Source organism: Lasioglossum baleicum, unplaced genomic scaffold, assembly GCF_051020765.1.
Source record: "Lasioglossum baleicum unplaced genomic scaffold, iyLasBale1 scaffold0877, whole genome shotgun sequence".
NCBI classification, from domain to species: Eukaryota; Metazoa; Arthropoda; class Insecta; order Hymenoptera; family Halictidae; genus Lasioglossum; species Lasioglossum baleicum.
In genome coordinates this window covers 15,015-31,557 of record NW_027469936.1, presented here as the reverse complement: position 1 = coordinate 31,557, position 16,543 = coordinate 15,015, and the positions used below count along the sequence as shown (strand labels likewise).

Below are 16,543 nucleotides of genomic sequence, written 5' to 3'. Positions count from 1 at the left end.
TACATATTAAATATATAAGAAGTTTAAAAAATGTTCAATCATTTAACTTTATTTAAAGAATAAATAATTATCGTATTTCGATGATATTGTATATATCTGAGTGCAACATTAGATAGATCTGCACTATTTTATATATTGTAGCATGACTAAATAGTATTTTGTATGTACGCACATACCTATACCGGATATAATTGCAACGATGTATTACGTTATAAACTGCATAGGGAGAGCTGTCATGCGTTGCTACGACGTGAGCTTAGAAGCCGCGTAAATATGGCCGCGGCAATTGCGAGTGGTTAATATTGTCCAGTGTAATGAATACGCGTAATGATCGTGATTGCTCTTGTTGGCGTACGGTGATGAGATCAATGTGTCATCAGCAAAGATGAGCGAAAGAAAGTTTACCCGCGGCCTAGGTAAACCGGGCATGCCGCTCAATTACGAGAAACCGTCTCTCAGGTAGTACGTGAGAGCACCGTACAGGTAGGTTTGCTGCGTCCTCGACTTGATACATTGCCGCTTGATTTTGTGCAGAAATTTTTACATTATCTTTCGAATAGCGTGTATGCAATAATTGATACCATGAAAATATGTACCCCATGTATTCATTTATCAAACCTTTCATAATATCGTTAATTCATTATTCATGATAATTACTGTCAACTAAACGCGAGGCTAACTATAAATATTCAAGCTGAAGAAGAGATAAATAACATTGAATCAACTCTTACTTATATTTTATAAATGTCATTTATTATTTTATTTTCCTGAATAGAAGCTTGAGACATGAAATCTGGTTTTTTAAAGATAATGTTATTCACATTGAAACATGTCCATTTATGGTATCTTGCAATACCTTGACTCATTGTTCGTTAATTATTTCTTTGAATTAAGAATAAATTATGCTATTTTTAAATAAAATTATTTAATCCATTTATTATCACAGTAGGTACTGATAAAGTAACATTTAGTTTGTAAAAGCATTAATATATGTAGATTATAAGTCATTTATTCAATTGTGATACAGATTTATTTTTTACATTTTATATAATTTTTATTATAGAACGATGGTAAATTAAATCAATATATGTATATATATATTATTTTCGTTACTTGTTATTGTCTATCTTATAAAATTGTTCTAATTCAGAATAAGCCACATCTAGTAGAACCTATAGATTTTGAAAGTTTGTATTAAAGAATAAAACTTTATTACAAAATGACCCACAAAGAGAGCTTCTACTATATCCTCAGGATGATGTATCAGTGAGTTTTAGTTTAGAATTACTTATCTATTTGGAGAACTTACATCCGTTCTATGAACAGATAAATCATTAGATATGCTCATATACAGGATGTTGATATCATACCACTTCTAAATATTCTTTATTTTAAAATTATATAATATATAATTTATAATAATGTTACTAATATATCTTTCATATATTTATCATTTTAGTACTAAGAGAATTGTAAAAATAAGTTATATAGTTTTATTATATCTTTTCTTCATATAGCAAGTGGTATTACCTAGAAGATATCGTACTCTTGTACCAACAGTGCCACAAGCTTCAAATAATGAAGAAGGAGGAGAAAATCTGCTTACAAAAGAATGTTTACGAAGTTATACATCTAATTGGAATCTTATACACTATAAATATTCAGCATATAGTGGAACTTATCTAGAGTTACCCAAGTACGTTTTTATATTTATAATGTATGTGTTAATATACTTAAAATAATAAGAATAGTTTCTTATATCCTAATTATGATTATTTAAAGAAGGCAGTAAATAATACTTTAAATTATTAATAAAGTTATGTCTTTATACTTTGATATTAATATCTATAAAATTTCACTTGATAAAATGTACAATATACAATAAAATGTGTTATATTAATTTATATTTTCTTGTTTTTTAGAATAGCAAAAACAGATGATCTGAAAGATGAAGTATATGAAATTGATACAGAAGTAGATCAAGTTGATGAGGTAAAATATTTTGCATTTATATTAAGTTATATTTTTATTATATCATTTATCAGCATATATGTTTAGATAAATATAAATATGAAATATATTAATATTTATATTATATTTTATATATGAATGAATATTGATTACATTGCTTTTTTGTAATTTTGTCATTCCTCTATTGTTATTTTTGTCTAATATTATAAGTATTAAATAAATTTATAAAGAAAAATAAGTAATTAAAATAATTTGTTTGATTTTATTAGGAATTAACAAAGAGTAATGGAATAACAAAAGAAGGCTATTAATGAAAGGACCAGAAATTGGTAGTAGTGATCGCATGTTTGCAAATATTGGTTCAAAGTCATTCAAGAGAAGATTCTGTCATCTACGACAAGAAGTTGATGGCACATACATTCTTGAACTTTTTAAAGATGAAAAGAAAGGCTGAAGCTAAATAACAATAGTGATGGACTTTTGCACTGAAGTCGTGAGGAATCCAAAACGCGGAAGGTATTGTTTTGAATTAAGAATGAGCGGGACTCATAAATCATATACTTTAGCAGCAGAAAATGAAACAGATATGCAGGATTGGTTACTAAGTTAAGCTCAGTATTACAGCATTATAAACAACAAGAAGAAAAACGTGCTGCTTCACTAGAAAGAGCATGCAATACTCCTCCTCCTTCTCCACAACCTATGCAGGTATTAAAAATACAGATAAATGTTATTTCTATGTGCGATATATTAAATGAATTATTTTATGTACAATTTAACTTGATTATTATTATTATTTGTAGGTTTATGGAACGCTCAAAGGTTTAGAACAAAGTATGAACCCGCAATTGATAAAATATTCTAGGGAAACAGATACTAGCATAGCATTAGCAAGGCGAGAAAATCGTAAACAATTGTTTAATATTTATCCTTATATTCCGCATACTAAACAACAACCAGGAAACTGTAATGAACAGAATATTGATCCATATAAAGAACAATTTGGGCAAAGAATTTTTGTAAAATGTGAAAGTCTTAAATTTAGATTACAAGCACCAATAGATGAAAAGGAATCGTTGTGTCAAGTGGAACCATATCAAACTACCCTAAGTCTTTATGATGCAAGAAATGGTAGAAAATTAACTGAAAATTTTCATTTTGATATTAATCATGAGGTTGTTCAAGGACTGGTAAAAGAATTAGGTCCTGTAGGTATCATGACAGAATCTACAGAAAATGGTAAATTACCAGATGATTTAAAAAGTATACCTTTAGATTGGATTAAATATCCAAAACAGGTTTGTCTTTTTTTGTTTTGTTTTGTTTTTTTTTTTGGAATATTGAACTTTTAATGATAATATTAATATTATTGTGTAGTTTAATATTAAGAGTAATATATATTTTTATAGGCCATATTTAGTATTAATAATCCACACCCTGATATATTTTTGGTCGTAAGAATAGATAAAATATTACAAGGGAATATATGCCAAACTTCTGAACCATATTTAAGAGCTACAAAAGATCCACGATTAGGTTTAAAAGTACATAAGCAAGTTAGAGCTTGTTGCCAAAGGTAAGTTTACCTATGATTTCATTTTGGAACTGTATAATTTACTATATCTTGTAATATATCATTCATAGAATTCCAAACTTTTTAGATTGGGGAATTATAGAATGCCATTTGCTTGGGCTGCTAGACCATTATTTAGATTATATAGTAATGAATTAGATACATCATCAGATTTTCCTGCTATATATAGCAAGAAGGAATAAAATAAAAGATGAAGAATTACTCAAACTTCTTTCAGAGTATAGAAAGTATGTATTCAAAAGATATAATAAGTTGTATATAAATATATTTTAATATTTTTTATTATAGACCTGAAAAACTTAGTAAATTGACTGTGATACCTGGTTGGTTGAAGATAAAAATTGAGTCAATTACCGATTTACCTGACAGTATGTATTTAGAGAATAGAACCTCTTTCTAATAAATTTGAATAATAAATTCGAATCTTTTTTATTGTAGATACATTATCTACGTCTTTAGCAGCTTTAAAGCCATTTCCATTACCGCCGATATCTGAACCAACTCTTGAGATTGCAGAATTCGAAGTACTTCAGAGAAAGATGTTCATCCATATACAACTTACATTAATCATCTTTATATATATCCACAAACTCTTTGTTTCGATACTCAAAAAATATTCACCAGAGCCAGAAACATTGCGTGCATTGTAGAATTACGAGATGACGATAGTGAAAGCGCCACACCCTTAAGAGTACGTAAAATACAAATTGCTTTATAGATTATTAAATTGCGACTAAACTCTGAATATTTTTATAATAGTGTATATATGGAAGACCTGGTACTCCACCTTTATGTTTACGAGCATCTTGCGCAGTTTTACATCATAATGCAGTTCCTTCTTGGTACGAAGAAATTAAAATACGGCTACCATCGAAACTTCATGTTAAACACCATTTACTTTTTTCTTTCTATCACATAAGTTGTGATATGAATAAGAAAAGGGAAAATGGCGTTGAAAATTGTGTTGGTTATGCTTGGTCTCCGTTGTTGCATAAAGGAAGGTATGGTAATTTTAAATATTGTGATATATATCATTAATAAATTGATCATTGGCCCTAACTGAAATTTTATAACATTTAGATATAAGATCATATTTATACAGTAAATTTTCTCATCAAATTATGATAGTAATGTTGTATATTTTACGTAGATTAAACGTGGATATGGATATGAATGTACAAACACTGCCTGTAGCAACACATTTACCACCAGGATATCTTTCAATACAACCCCTTGGGCTAGGAAAGGGGGTAAAAATAAAACGAAATTATAAATTTATACTTTAGCGATACATAAAATATGATAAAATACGGTAATTATTTTAAATTATTGTTTTAATCTTCTGAAAATAAATTTTTTATTTTAGAAGCAGGTCCAGAAATTATATGGGTTGATTCTCAACGGCCAGTATTTACAGTAGCGTTTCAGTTGATTTCAACTGTATTTACACGTGATCTACATTTGCATAATTTATTTGCTCATATGGAACGTATCCTAGATACAAAACTCGGAGCAGTACCAGCAGACTCGGAAACATGCAAAATATTAAAAGCGGCTCATGCAGTACAATTAGTTACTGTCATTACATTTCTTCTACTATTTTGAATCAATTATTTACATTGTTAACTTGTACTACGAACGAAGAAGTTGGATTGTATATTATAAGGGTTTTAATACATTTATAAATATGGTGCATGAAGCTGGTAGAAAAGAAACACTCAAGCTTACATTAAGGTACAATAAAATCAATTAAATTTATTAGTCAATATTACATTTCTATATGTTGCAGTTTGTTTTTGTACCACCTCAAGGAAATGGTGTTGTGACAGTTCATGAACAACTGGAAAACATCTTCCTACATTATTAAAGCCAAGTAATACTGACTTTTTAGTAGTAAATAAATTTATGCATCACTCTAGTTTTTTTTTTGAGATAATGATTAAAGTATGGCACAGCATTTGCTTTCAACAGGAAGGATAAAAGTACGTTTCTTAATAATATGTAAAATATAGTTTGAAAAAAATTTGATTCAAACTTTTTTTACAGATGCATAGAAATGAAAGGTTCTCAAAAGAATATCATGAAAAAGTTCGAAGTTTAGTGGATGTTATTATGCCTTACCTTATGAATAAGTATAAAGAAATGCCTGTTGAAACTCATGAATTAAACAAAAGTCTTGCACAATTTTTAAAAGTAAGTACTTATGATATATTATTTATATATTAAAGTAGTTTTTTTCTACATAAAGACAATAAAAGAATGAATTTAAGGTGATCAATCTAAGTTTTAAAATTTTGTATTATAAATCAAATATTTATTATTAAATATTCATTCTTAATTCTTCATATTTTAAAATAGCGATGTCTTACATTTATGGATCGTGATTTGTTTTCTGTCTAATTAATTCATATATGGACAATTTTTCTCCTGGAGATCAACGAACTTACATGATTTCAAATTTACATTCTTGCAAATAATCTGCTCACATGAACATTATGTATCTTTCAACTTACCAATGATGCACTCACGAATTACATCTAGAGGTAAAATTAACAAGTATTATACTATACTTAATATTAAAAATTACTTAATGTAATCGTTTTATGCTTTATTTAGAAGATACAGAGAGTGATCCAGAATGTGATGGTATGTTAAGTCATACACTCCCGTCTTTATTGTGGTTTGTTACTGTAGCCATAGTGAGTGGGAGTTGCACACAATTTTCTTGTTATTAATCACTATCAATCAGTAGATGTTTAGAAAATACATTCATGGCATTCTTATTTATTGCTATGCAAGCCTGTTTCATTATATCATGAAAATGCACTGAAGATTGTTAAGTGGAATTGAACACTGAATAGTTCTGCAATATAGAATATACATAAAATAGATTCCTACACACATAAATTTTATGTTACACATCATATTTTTTATGTAAAATAATATAATTTATCTTAATATTCACTATTTGAAAATATTTAATGCAAACAAACTGCATGAATTTGCAAACATTTTACAAAGTTACAATTATAGTTAATAAAATATTAATATTATTAAATGATTTAGTCAGGAGATGATTTTTTTATTTAAATATTAAATGCCTATAAAATAGCCAATAGTTTGAAGCAACCTAATAAATAAATTTCATTTAAGCTATTTTAATTTCGTTCAATTTTCGATATTTTTAGGTGTCCTTGTATGTGCATATTTTTCTATTTTCATATCGTTTAAGATTACAGCGAATCACGTAAATTCATTAATTTGAAGTATTTATTTCAGATTTAATGAATGAATATTGTTTATCAGAAGATTTTTGCAAACATCATTTCTTAGTTGGACTCTTAATGCAAGAAGTTAGAACATCTTTAAATGAAATTTTACAAATTCGAAAGTAGCAATAGCTACATTAAGAGATTTAATGGCAAAGCATGAACTTGATGAGAGGTATCAGAATAAGGTAAACTATTTTTAATATATTTTTATTTCTATGAAATATATTTTAATAATTAATATCTTAATAAATAAATCTTAATATGTAAATATTAATTCATTTTATTATTACAGGGTCAATTAAGTAGGATAGCATCCATTTATATACCATGGCTAGGTATTGTATTAGAAAATTTGCATCGGCTGCAATCGATACACGATAATAGTAAAACAGAAATTAAACAAAATGGTATCAATAGAATTTCTACTAGTAGTTCATTTTTGGCTACTAAAGATACTGCTAGTAATACTACGACTACAGGTACTCCAAAATCAATTCACAGGTAAATTGAAAATAAATTTTAGAGCATTATGTTTTTTTTAAAAGTATTTAAGTATGAAACAAAAAAATAAATAAATAACATAACATATTATAGGCTTACATTACATTTGGAGACCCAATCACCAATAAGAGCATCTATGCACTTACGGGATTCTACATATCTCGCAGCCATAGCAGGACAAGGCTTAGTTAATGGATATTCCTGTACTAGTATAGAATCAGATACGTCCACAATATCCGGCGCTTCTCAATCGAATATATCTCAAGAAACTACCATTATTCGTGAACCGATTGAAAATGGTACTGGAGAGAAGAAAAGACATTCTCGTTCTTTAAGTGTTACACAATCGTCACCAAGATGCGATAAATTGCAGTCTTCGGAAGTTAAAGATATCTTACTTTGTTTCTTATTTGTGATAAAATATTTGGGAGATCATCAGTTATTGCTTGGTGGCAACAATGTAGTGATTGTGAAATTTTAAGTTTCTTTACAGTAATAGAGTAAGTTAACATCGAATTAGACATAGAAGCTAGTTTTAATATACAATATGTATATTATTATGTTTATTTTTATTTTAGAATGAGTCTCTATCATTTCAAATATGTTGAAAAAGACAAATAGCTACAAATATGGCAAATAATTCTGGAAAGCCTCGTACAGTGAAAGCAATGACATTACCAGCCAGAATGGCGCCACCTGATTTTTCTAACGAAGGACCCGCTACTAGTACTTTACAACCGCATAACACTACTGCGAGGAGAATCTTGTTGAAAGCGATAGTGGAAAGATGCATCAAGCGTTATTAGAAGCGAATATGGCGACAGAAGTTGGTCTCATTGCATTAGATTGTTTAGGACTATTTTGTATTCATTTTAAGGTATAAAATAATTGCAGAAATTTTATATTTACAATCGAAAAATATATCTACGTTGTTTCTTCCTTTTTTCTAGGATGTGCTTTTAGCAGCAGATGGTGATAACCCCATAATGCAGAAAGTATTTAGTATATATTTATCGTTTTTGCAAGTTGGGCAGTCTGAAACATTATTGCGTCATGTATTTGCTAGTTTTAGAGCTTTTTTAAATAATTATTCTATAATTCTATTTCAAGGTACAAATTTCAATATTTGAATGTGATTTTTTTCAATTGAGACAAATAAAGTCATTTTAATTGATTGAATATTATTGTTTTTACAGGAAATGCAGTTCTGTGCGGACGCTATGTTATGAATTATTACGTTGTTGCAATAGTAAGTTAAGCTCAATTAGACAAGAGTCCTGTGCTTTACTTTACCTTCTTATGAGAAGTAATTTTGAGTTACTAGTAGGAAAGGATTGACTAGAGTCCACTTGCAAGTAAGTATCTTGAAAAAGTAGCTTTTATCTCTTATAATAAATTTATACTAATGGCATTTTAAATATTAATATTATATATTTATAAACAGGTAATAATATCCGTTTCTCAAATGCTTGGAAATGTTATTGGATTGAATAATTCAAGATTTCAAGAATCGCTTTCATTAATAAATAGTTATGCTTCATCTGATAAAGTAATGAAAGGCACTGGTTTTCCAGTGGAAGTTAAGGATCTTAATAAAGAATTAGAACAGTTTTAATGGCTACAGCTCAAATGAGAGAACATAACAACGATCCTGAAATGTTGGTAGATTTACAACATAGTTTGGCTAATTCTTATGCTAGTACACCAGAATTAAGACATACGTGGTTAGAAACGATGGCTAGAAATCATGCAAGAGATGGTAATTTTTCGGAGGTATATATTTTTAAATTATTTTTTAAATATAATTATTAAATATAATATGCTTTTATTCTAATTTTTTTCCTTTTTTTTTTATAGGCTGCTTGCTGTCAATTACATATTGCTGCATTAATAGCTGAATATTTAAAATTAAGAAAAGTTCATACATGGGGAGCAGAAGCCTTTGACAAAATTTCTGAAAATATTTCTAGAGATGAATGTAGTCTTAAACTTGACGCTGGTGAGATTTGTATGTTTTGCACATGTTTGTATTATGTCTTAAATTTTTATTATTTGTAATTTTCCATTTTGTGTATCTATTTATTAGTGCATGTTAAAATCAGTTTTTTATCGTTTCTTTACTTAATATACAATAAAATAAAAATATTTTTATTTCGTTTTGCATTTGTTCAAATCACTAAAATTTGTAATATTAATTTATGTTGCATTAGTTCTTATTTGATGTAAAATTAAAAAATTGTATAAACAATGGCATTATTTTAGGTGTGCAAGACATTCATTACAACGATATATACTTCTTGAGCAATTAGAAATTTGTGCTGAGATGTTGGAAAAAGCAGAACGATTTGAACTTCTAGGACATCTGTACAGATTAATAGTTCCTATGTATGAGAAAAACGAAATTATGAAGCTTTAGCAAATTGTTATTCTCACTTGGCTCAAGCCTGTAATAAAATTGTTGAAGTTACAAAATCTGGAAAAAGACTTCTTGGAAGATTTTATAGAGTTGCATTTTTTGGCTCAGTAAGTACAATAACTTAAACATAGTACTTTTTTATTATATTCACGTATATAACTTGAGGCGATTGTGCTTATTTTAGGCGTATTTTGAGGATGAAAATGGACAAGAGTATATTTATAAAAGAACCGAAAGTTACATCTTTATCAGAAATTTCAGAACGTCTCCATCATTTATATTCTGAAAAATTTGGTTCAGAAAATGTTAAAATGATAATGGATTCTGTACCTATCGATATATCAGAATTAGATCCAAAAATAGCATATATTCAAGTCACACATGTTACACCTTATTTTGAAAAATATGAATTAGAAATACGACAAACAGAGTTTGAACAGAATCATAATGTATCATGTTTTATGTTTGAAACTCCATTCACTAAGAAGGCAAAGCAGAGGTAGTCCAGAAGAGCAATGGAAACGTAGAACAATTCTTACAAGTAGGTTCCTTTCGTTGTTATATATTACATTATGTATAAACTTAGACGTTATATTATATTTTATGATTTTAGCACAATATTCTTTTCCATATATTAAAAAACGCATTTTGGTAGTTGAAAAACGAATAATGGAACTGAGTCCAATTGAAGTTGCTTTAGATGAAATGCGACAACGTGTCCAAGAATTGGAAGATGTAGCTCTTATAGGTCCAACAGATGTGAAAAAAACTGCAATTAAGATTGCAAGGAAGTATATGCGTTACGGTAAATGCTGGACCACTTGCATATGCTTCGGCATTTTAGATCCTGCGTTGTCTCCGCAATATCCAGATGATAAAGTTGAAGAATTAAAAGATGTTTTCAGGTGCGTTTTTTAAAATATATTTTCTACATGTTAGTTCTATGTGTTATTTTATACTTACATTTAATATTAAAATTCATGAATTTGATTTCCAGAGAATTTGTTAAAATATGTTACACAGCATTACAAATAAATAGTAAGTTAATTACGTCTGATCAGCATGAATATCAAGAGGTGTTACGTGAAAATTATCAGAAACTTGTCAGAGTTTATCATCATTACTTGGAGAACCCATTTGCCTGATGAACAAGTTGGAAATTTTAAACGTAACAGCGCTGCTTTATTAGTGCTATCAGTGGTGCTAGTAATCACACAAGTACAGCTTAAAATACAAGGCCATTATAATGAAGTTATTTGCAATTAAATTAGCTTTATTTTGAATGCACTTTTTATATAAGTGGATGGTACAAATTGGTCACATTAACCCAAGATTAATTTGCATATGCTCAAAAGCATTTTCGTTACAAATGATGAATTTATAATTATTGAGATTACAAGTGTAAGTAAAATCATCATCAGCATATCTACTTAAATATTTTAATTGTTGTAATCAAATTCATTTGTTTTTACATACTGCGTACATACTATGTATTATTAATTTCATTATCATTTATTTGAATCATAAATGATAAATAAGTTTCTTCTCTTCTAAACAGAATGAAACAAATATTTAGTTCAAAAAATATATTTTATAACAAAAGGGTACATATTACTTTGTTGATCAGTATAAAAGTATTATCTCAAGGCCTAACTGTAGAAGGTTCTTAATATGTAATCACTGCCATATTTTCTATTTTCATATATTTAACAAATATTCAGTTTCCTTTTTTTTTCTTTTTTAAACAATTATGTCATTTAAAATTTTATGTAGGCAGAAAGATAAAATATAGAAATACAATTTAGGAACTTTATTTCCATGACAGATTTACTAAATTTTTTCTGGTTGCAAGATTTATAATTATATCTACATTAACATACGATTTTTATGTATTAAGAATATTATAAATACATTTAAATCCAGTTAAATGTAGCATATTTTGGTGTCGAGCACCTAAAGGGGCATTTATATGTACGTATATATTCTGTAAGAATTTAATGATTTGTACATTAGAATATGTTAAATGTGTAGAGCTTAATTTGTATATATTTGTATAATTTATTCTACATATATGTATTATGTAAAGAAGATGTAGCTAGCAATCATTCTATATTTATGCAAATGCTATTATTAATCGAGAAGAGGAGAATATTTTATGACATTGTAACATTTTAAAGAATTTTAATATTAAAATTTTTACATATTTCTTTTTACATTTTTATATGATAATATTTAATCAGAAATTAAGTTAAAATGAAAATAGTAATATTTCACATATAATTTTACACGCGAAATTTTCATGGTAATTCTCCTCATTTTGGTTAATAATATAACAAAATTTTATAGACTATGTACTTAACAAAAACAAATGTATTTTTTCTAACAAATATTTCAAAAATTTTTATTTTATATTGTGTGCATATCTTCTTTATATAACTTTCTTGTGATAAATTTTTGACAGGGAATAATACTTTATTGTATTTACAATCTTATATGATTTTTTCAAATTACATGTACATAAAAGCACAAGTATGTCAACTTTTACAATACATGTAGAATTTAGAATTACGAGCATTGAATATTTTGCAATATTTAATTCGTTGTGTTTATTGCACATAAAATATCGTAAATTAAATAAACAGTAGAAAATATTTTATTTTATACAAATTTTATTTTTTAGTTGAATCATGATGAAAATCTGCTGATAATTTTATATATATATACATATATAAAGTAAAACAGATATTAATCGTGTTACAGATTTCACTGAAAAAAAGGTTTGCAAAGTTTATGTGTTATTGTATCTAATCAATTTGTATATTGTAATTACTATACATAAAATATTATGTTTCAATAACTAAATATTGTTATTTACGAATATGTATTATTCGATATTAGAATTGATCGTAAAAATTCTTTTATTGAATATAATTTTTACAAATTATAATATTATGTGCTTTATACACCTGCAATTTTGGTAGTACAAAACTGCTTATATGACATTTGTGCAAACAAAGAATAGAATTTATAATAAATGCATATATGATTAATTATCAAAAAATGATCCATTTTAAGTTTAGTGAGATTGTGATTTTATAATTATATTATAAAAGTAAATTTTATTAAAGTCAATTACTTTACAAAAATAAAATATAATTATAAAACAATTTTTAAAATTTAATTATCAACTCTATTAAACATTTATAAAGTTAATTATGTTGTTTTTAATATTACTATGATTATTTTATTTTCAAAACTGCAGTTAATTAAAAAATTTATAAAATGGGTGTACAGCTCTTATACTAAAAGAAAAAGGCTGAGTGAAAAATTATATATTTCAATATGTAAATTAAAAATATTAGGCTTATATACTAATAGAGTTTAGTTATAAAGTGAATAAACTACAATAACAATAATAATAATTATAATAATAATAATAATAATAATTGACTGGAATGTTGTAAAACTTGTGTGCCATGACATATTATTTCATTTATTCAGAATGCAATTAGTAACTAGTTATAGTGTAAATTAATATCACACAATAATGCATCTGAATATTTGGAAATGTATGTTGTTACTTGTCTCAACTAATATGATCAATGTAACAAATGATACTATTAGAAATAGAAAGACTTATGCTTACTGAACTATGAATTGTTTATTAGAAAAATAACTAAGTTTAGGAAATAATTATATTTCATACATATAACAATACATTTAATTTTTTATAACAAAAATTTAAGTTAGATTAATTTTATCAAGATTTATTATTTTTTCAAGTGTAAATTTAAAAATGTTAAAGCTCTCTAAAATTAAGCGAGGCAATAATTATAAATTATTTAAAATTTACGAAAATTTTAAGTTAAATACGTATAAATTAAAATTATAAAGTTAAGTGTGTGGTAGAAAACACAAAAGACATGAATACTTCTTAAAATTGAGTTGAAAATAAAGTACAATCAATAATTATTGCTTCATTTTGTATGTTTTATATATATATATATATATATACATATATAGAATTTGGTTTTTGATTGTTATATAGCAAAGCAGAGTAATAACAAAGTTTGCAGTAGTGCAAATTTATTAAATGAAATTTGAAAAAATATGTTTCAAGATACAGTGCCTCTTTAGTTGCAAAAATTTTAATAAATGAAAGTCAAAATGCTGTCCAATAATATGTTATAAATGATGACTTTAAAAATGACCATGGTATATAATAATATCGCACAAAATACATGACTAGTAATTTAAATTCAATATACACTTTTATAACAAGAAAAAGACTTGAATTATGTATGTATGTGAGAGAGAACAACACAATAAGTGTTTAAATCCATTAATAAAAGTGAATGGTGCATGAAAATAAATGTTGCAACTATGTAAGTAATACTAGTGTAATCATAATTTTAACAAGTAGAAAATTAAAACGAGCACTGCATTAAAAATATAGAACCTGCTTTGTGAATTTAGTTTTCATTTGCTTTATGCAATAAACTTATAAAGATATGTAACACTTTTTAGTTTGCAATTATATTAAAAATCATATTGTCAAATGACTTTGGATATTTTATTAAGTATTGACATTGTGCAAATAATAAAATAATTTGTTCAGTAAATTAAATAAACTGTAATGTGATAATAAGTTTAAAGTGTACTTACATGACTGATTTATTCCATAACTAAATTAACTTACCAAAATATTCCCTGCAGCTTAAGCTAATGATGTCATAATTATTAATGTAATTCAATTATAGAAACACTATATTCATTAATACATTGTGATTAAAAATAAAAAACTAAGAAATAACATGAAGAACACTATTATGATACAGAACTTTTTCTTTATTATTAAATAGTTAAATTAACGCGTCTCCAAATAATTTAACTGCGCATGATAGATTAATTATAAAATACTATATAAAATGAACTATTTGTGCCACGTAAATAATTGTGACAAGCTTTACACGAAATATTCGCAACAACGTTTCAAACAAGACTAATTTTAATTTTATTTCCGATGATCAAAATCGTATGGAATCGAATGATATATTGATTGATGATTCGTTTTGACGACCTCTAGCGGGAATTTACGATACACGACGCTAGATATACGTTTGCTTTGCATTTGTTAAACGATCAGCTGTATCTTAAAAACGTATGAAACATACTGAAAGTAAAAATAATTAATTACGTTTTGTATTAAAAAACATTAAATAATCTTGAAACAAAATGACTACGGCTGCAAGACCGACGTTTGAACCTGCTAGAGGAGGACAAGGACGCGGTGAAAAAGATTTAAGTGCAATATCAAAACAATACAGTAGCAGAGATTTACCGTCACACACAAAACTAAAATACAGGTATTACATCATATTTTATATTTCAAGAAAATATGTATCCATTTTTAATTTTATTTAAGAAATTTTGTATAACTCAGTTAAACAACGAATCAAACATAACCTTATTTACATGAATTTGTAGCATTAATAAATTCAATTCGTAGAGAGCATGGGCAGGGAACAGTGGAAGAACTGCGAAATCGGGATTTTCGCAAGGATTGGAAGAAAGAGAACGTGAAAGGGAAAAAGAGAAAAGTTCTAATCGACGTATGATAGAAGCACCTCGGGAAACTTCTACAACAAGTGCTAAAAGACAAAAAATTGATCAAGTACCTACAGCTAGTTTAGATGCAGATGATCCTCTTGACGATGATGATTCAGAATCAGAAAGTGATGAAGATGATACTGCTGCTCTTTTAGCTGAACTGCAACGCATTAAAAAGGAAAGAGCTGCAGAACAAGCTAAAAAGTAAAGTTTTTATGCTTTTAATATTAAATGTTATATCTAAATTCTACACTTTCACTAATGCTTGTGTTTCATTTTATTTTTTCCATATTTCAGGAAATGGAGAAACGACAGGAAGAAGAAAGAATAAGAATGGAAAATATCCTGTCTGGTAATCCTTTACTAAGTTATTCCTCTCAGAGTGGAAGAACAGATATGAAGGTCAGACGTAGATGGGATGATGATGTTGTATTTAAGAACTGTGCTCGTTCTGAACCAAAAAAGAAACACGATGTGTTCATAAACGACTCGTTAAGAAGTGAATTTCACCGTAAATTTATGGAAAAAATACGTTAAGTGAACAAATTACCATAATAAGCATATCGTGTTTGTACATAATTTTAAGTTAATGTTATTATACTACCTATAAGTGTTCCAAGCTATGGTTTACAATCAAAATAATGTAAAAAACTATTCTTATTATACGAGAACTATTCAAAAATTTTAGACATGATTAACTTTATAAACATGTGTCATTAAATCATATATTTAATTCTACATGTATGCATGTCCATTTATATTTGTGAACGCGTTATACTACGAAATCTATCGAATTAAAACACGAATAACTAAAAGTTATCGTACCGTTTGAATCTAAAAATAGGAGGTTGTCATCAAGTTCATGGTGTTTTCTTCCGTTTCCTAACGAGATCCTGTAAAATCTCAATATTCGTGATTCTGTAGAAGCACGTGCTTGTTTTCGTGCCTGATCTATCTACAAGAGAATTATTCTAATAATTTCGCAAAGAAGTTGTTAAATTCTTCATATGTAAAAATAAGCAAACAAATATTCGGAGCGGGAGAGGAAACGAGCAGGGTGAGCCAGAGTGGAGTGAGGCGAATTGAGGTAGCATGTATCGGTTCGACGGAGATCGTTGATTGTGCGAGAGAGGGAGAGACAGAAGAGAGAAAGAGGGAAGAATAGAGGGAGAGAAAAAG

General features: G+C 27.3%; 1 protein-coding gene and 1 pseudogene across 1 annotated transcript; both read left to right on the top strand.

The window, feature by feature from the left end:
- The first annotated feature begins 385 nt into the window (after window positions 1-385).
- Window positions 386-10,983, top strand: LOC143220384 (dedicator of cytokinesis protein 9-like). Its single transcript, XM_076446040.1, is given in 58 exon segments — window positions 386-428; window positions 431-483; window positions 1,151-1,184; window positions 1,187-1,266; window positions 1,518-1,696; window positions 1,923-1,992; window positions 2,241-2,277; window positions 2,280-2,570; window positions 2,573-2,679; window positions 2,775-3,269; window positions 3,381-3,547; window positions 3,633-3,740; window positions 3,742-3,792; window positions 3,854-3,933; window positions 4,004-4,087; window positions 4,090-4,256; window positions 4,325-4,566; window positions 4,716-4,814; window positions 4,930-5,156; window positions 5,159-5,242; window positions 5,245-5,280; window positions 5,283-5,299; window positions 5,355-5,403; window positions 5,406-5,507; window positions 5,510-5,547; window positions 5,612-5,758; window positions 5,924-5,945; window positions 5,948-6,007; window positions 6,010-6,108; window positions 6,182-6,211; window positions 6,845-6,955; window positions 6,958-7,022; window positions 7,130-7,338; window positions 7,432-7,775; window positions 7,778-7,838; window positions 7,917-7,942; window positions 7,945-8,088; window positions 8,091-8,215; window positions 8,289-8,448; window positions 8,535-8,555; window positions 8,558-8,653; window positions 8,656-8,693; window positions 8,783-8,930; window positions 8,933-9,111; window positions 9,196-9,346; window positions 9,601-9,624; window positions 9,627-9,725; window positions 9,728-9,861; window positions 9,939-9,977; window positions 9,979-10,247; window positions 10,249-10,295; window positions 10,368-10,516; window positions 10,518-10,593; window positions 10,596-10,659; window positions 10,752-10,852; window positions 10,855-10,890; window positions 10,893-10,937; window positions 10,940-10,983. Coding segments are annotated over 58 exon segments (6,303 nt in total).
- A 4,006-nt stretch (window positions 10,984-14,989) lies between these two features.
- LOC143220388 (protein CWC15 homolog B-like) lies at window positions 14,990-15,901 on the top strand (annotated as a pseudogene).
- The last annotated feature ends 642 nt before the right edge of the window (window positions 15,902-16,543 follow it).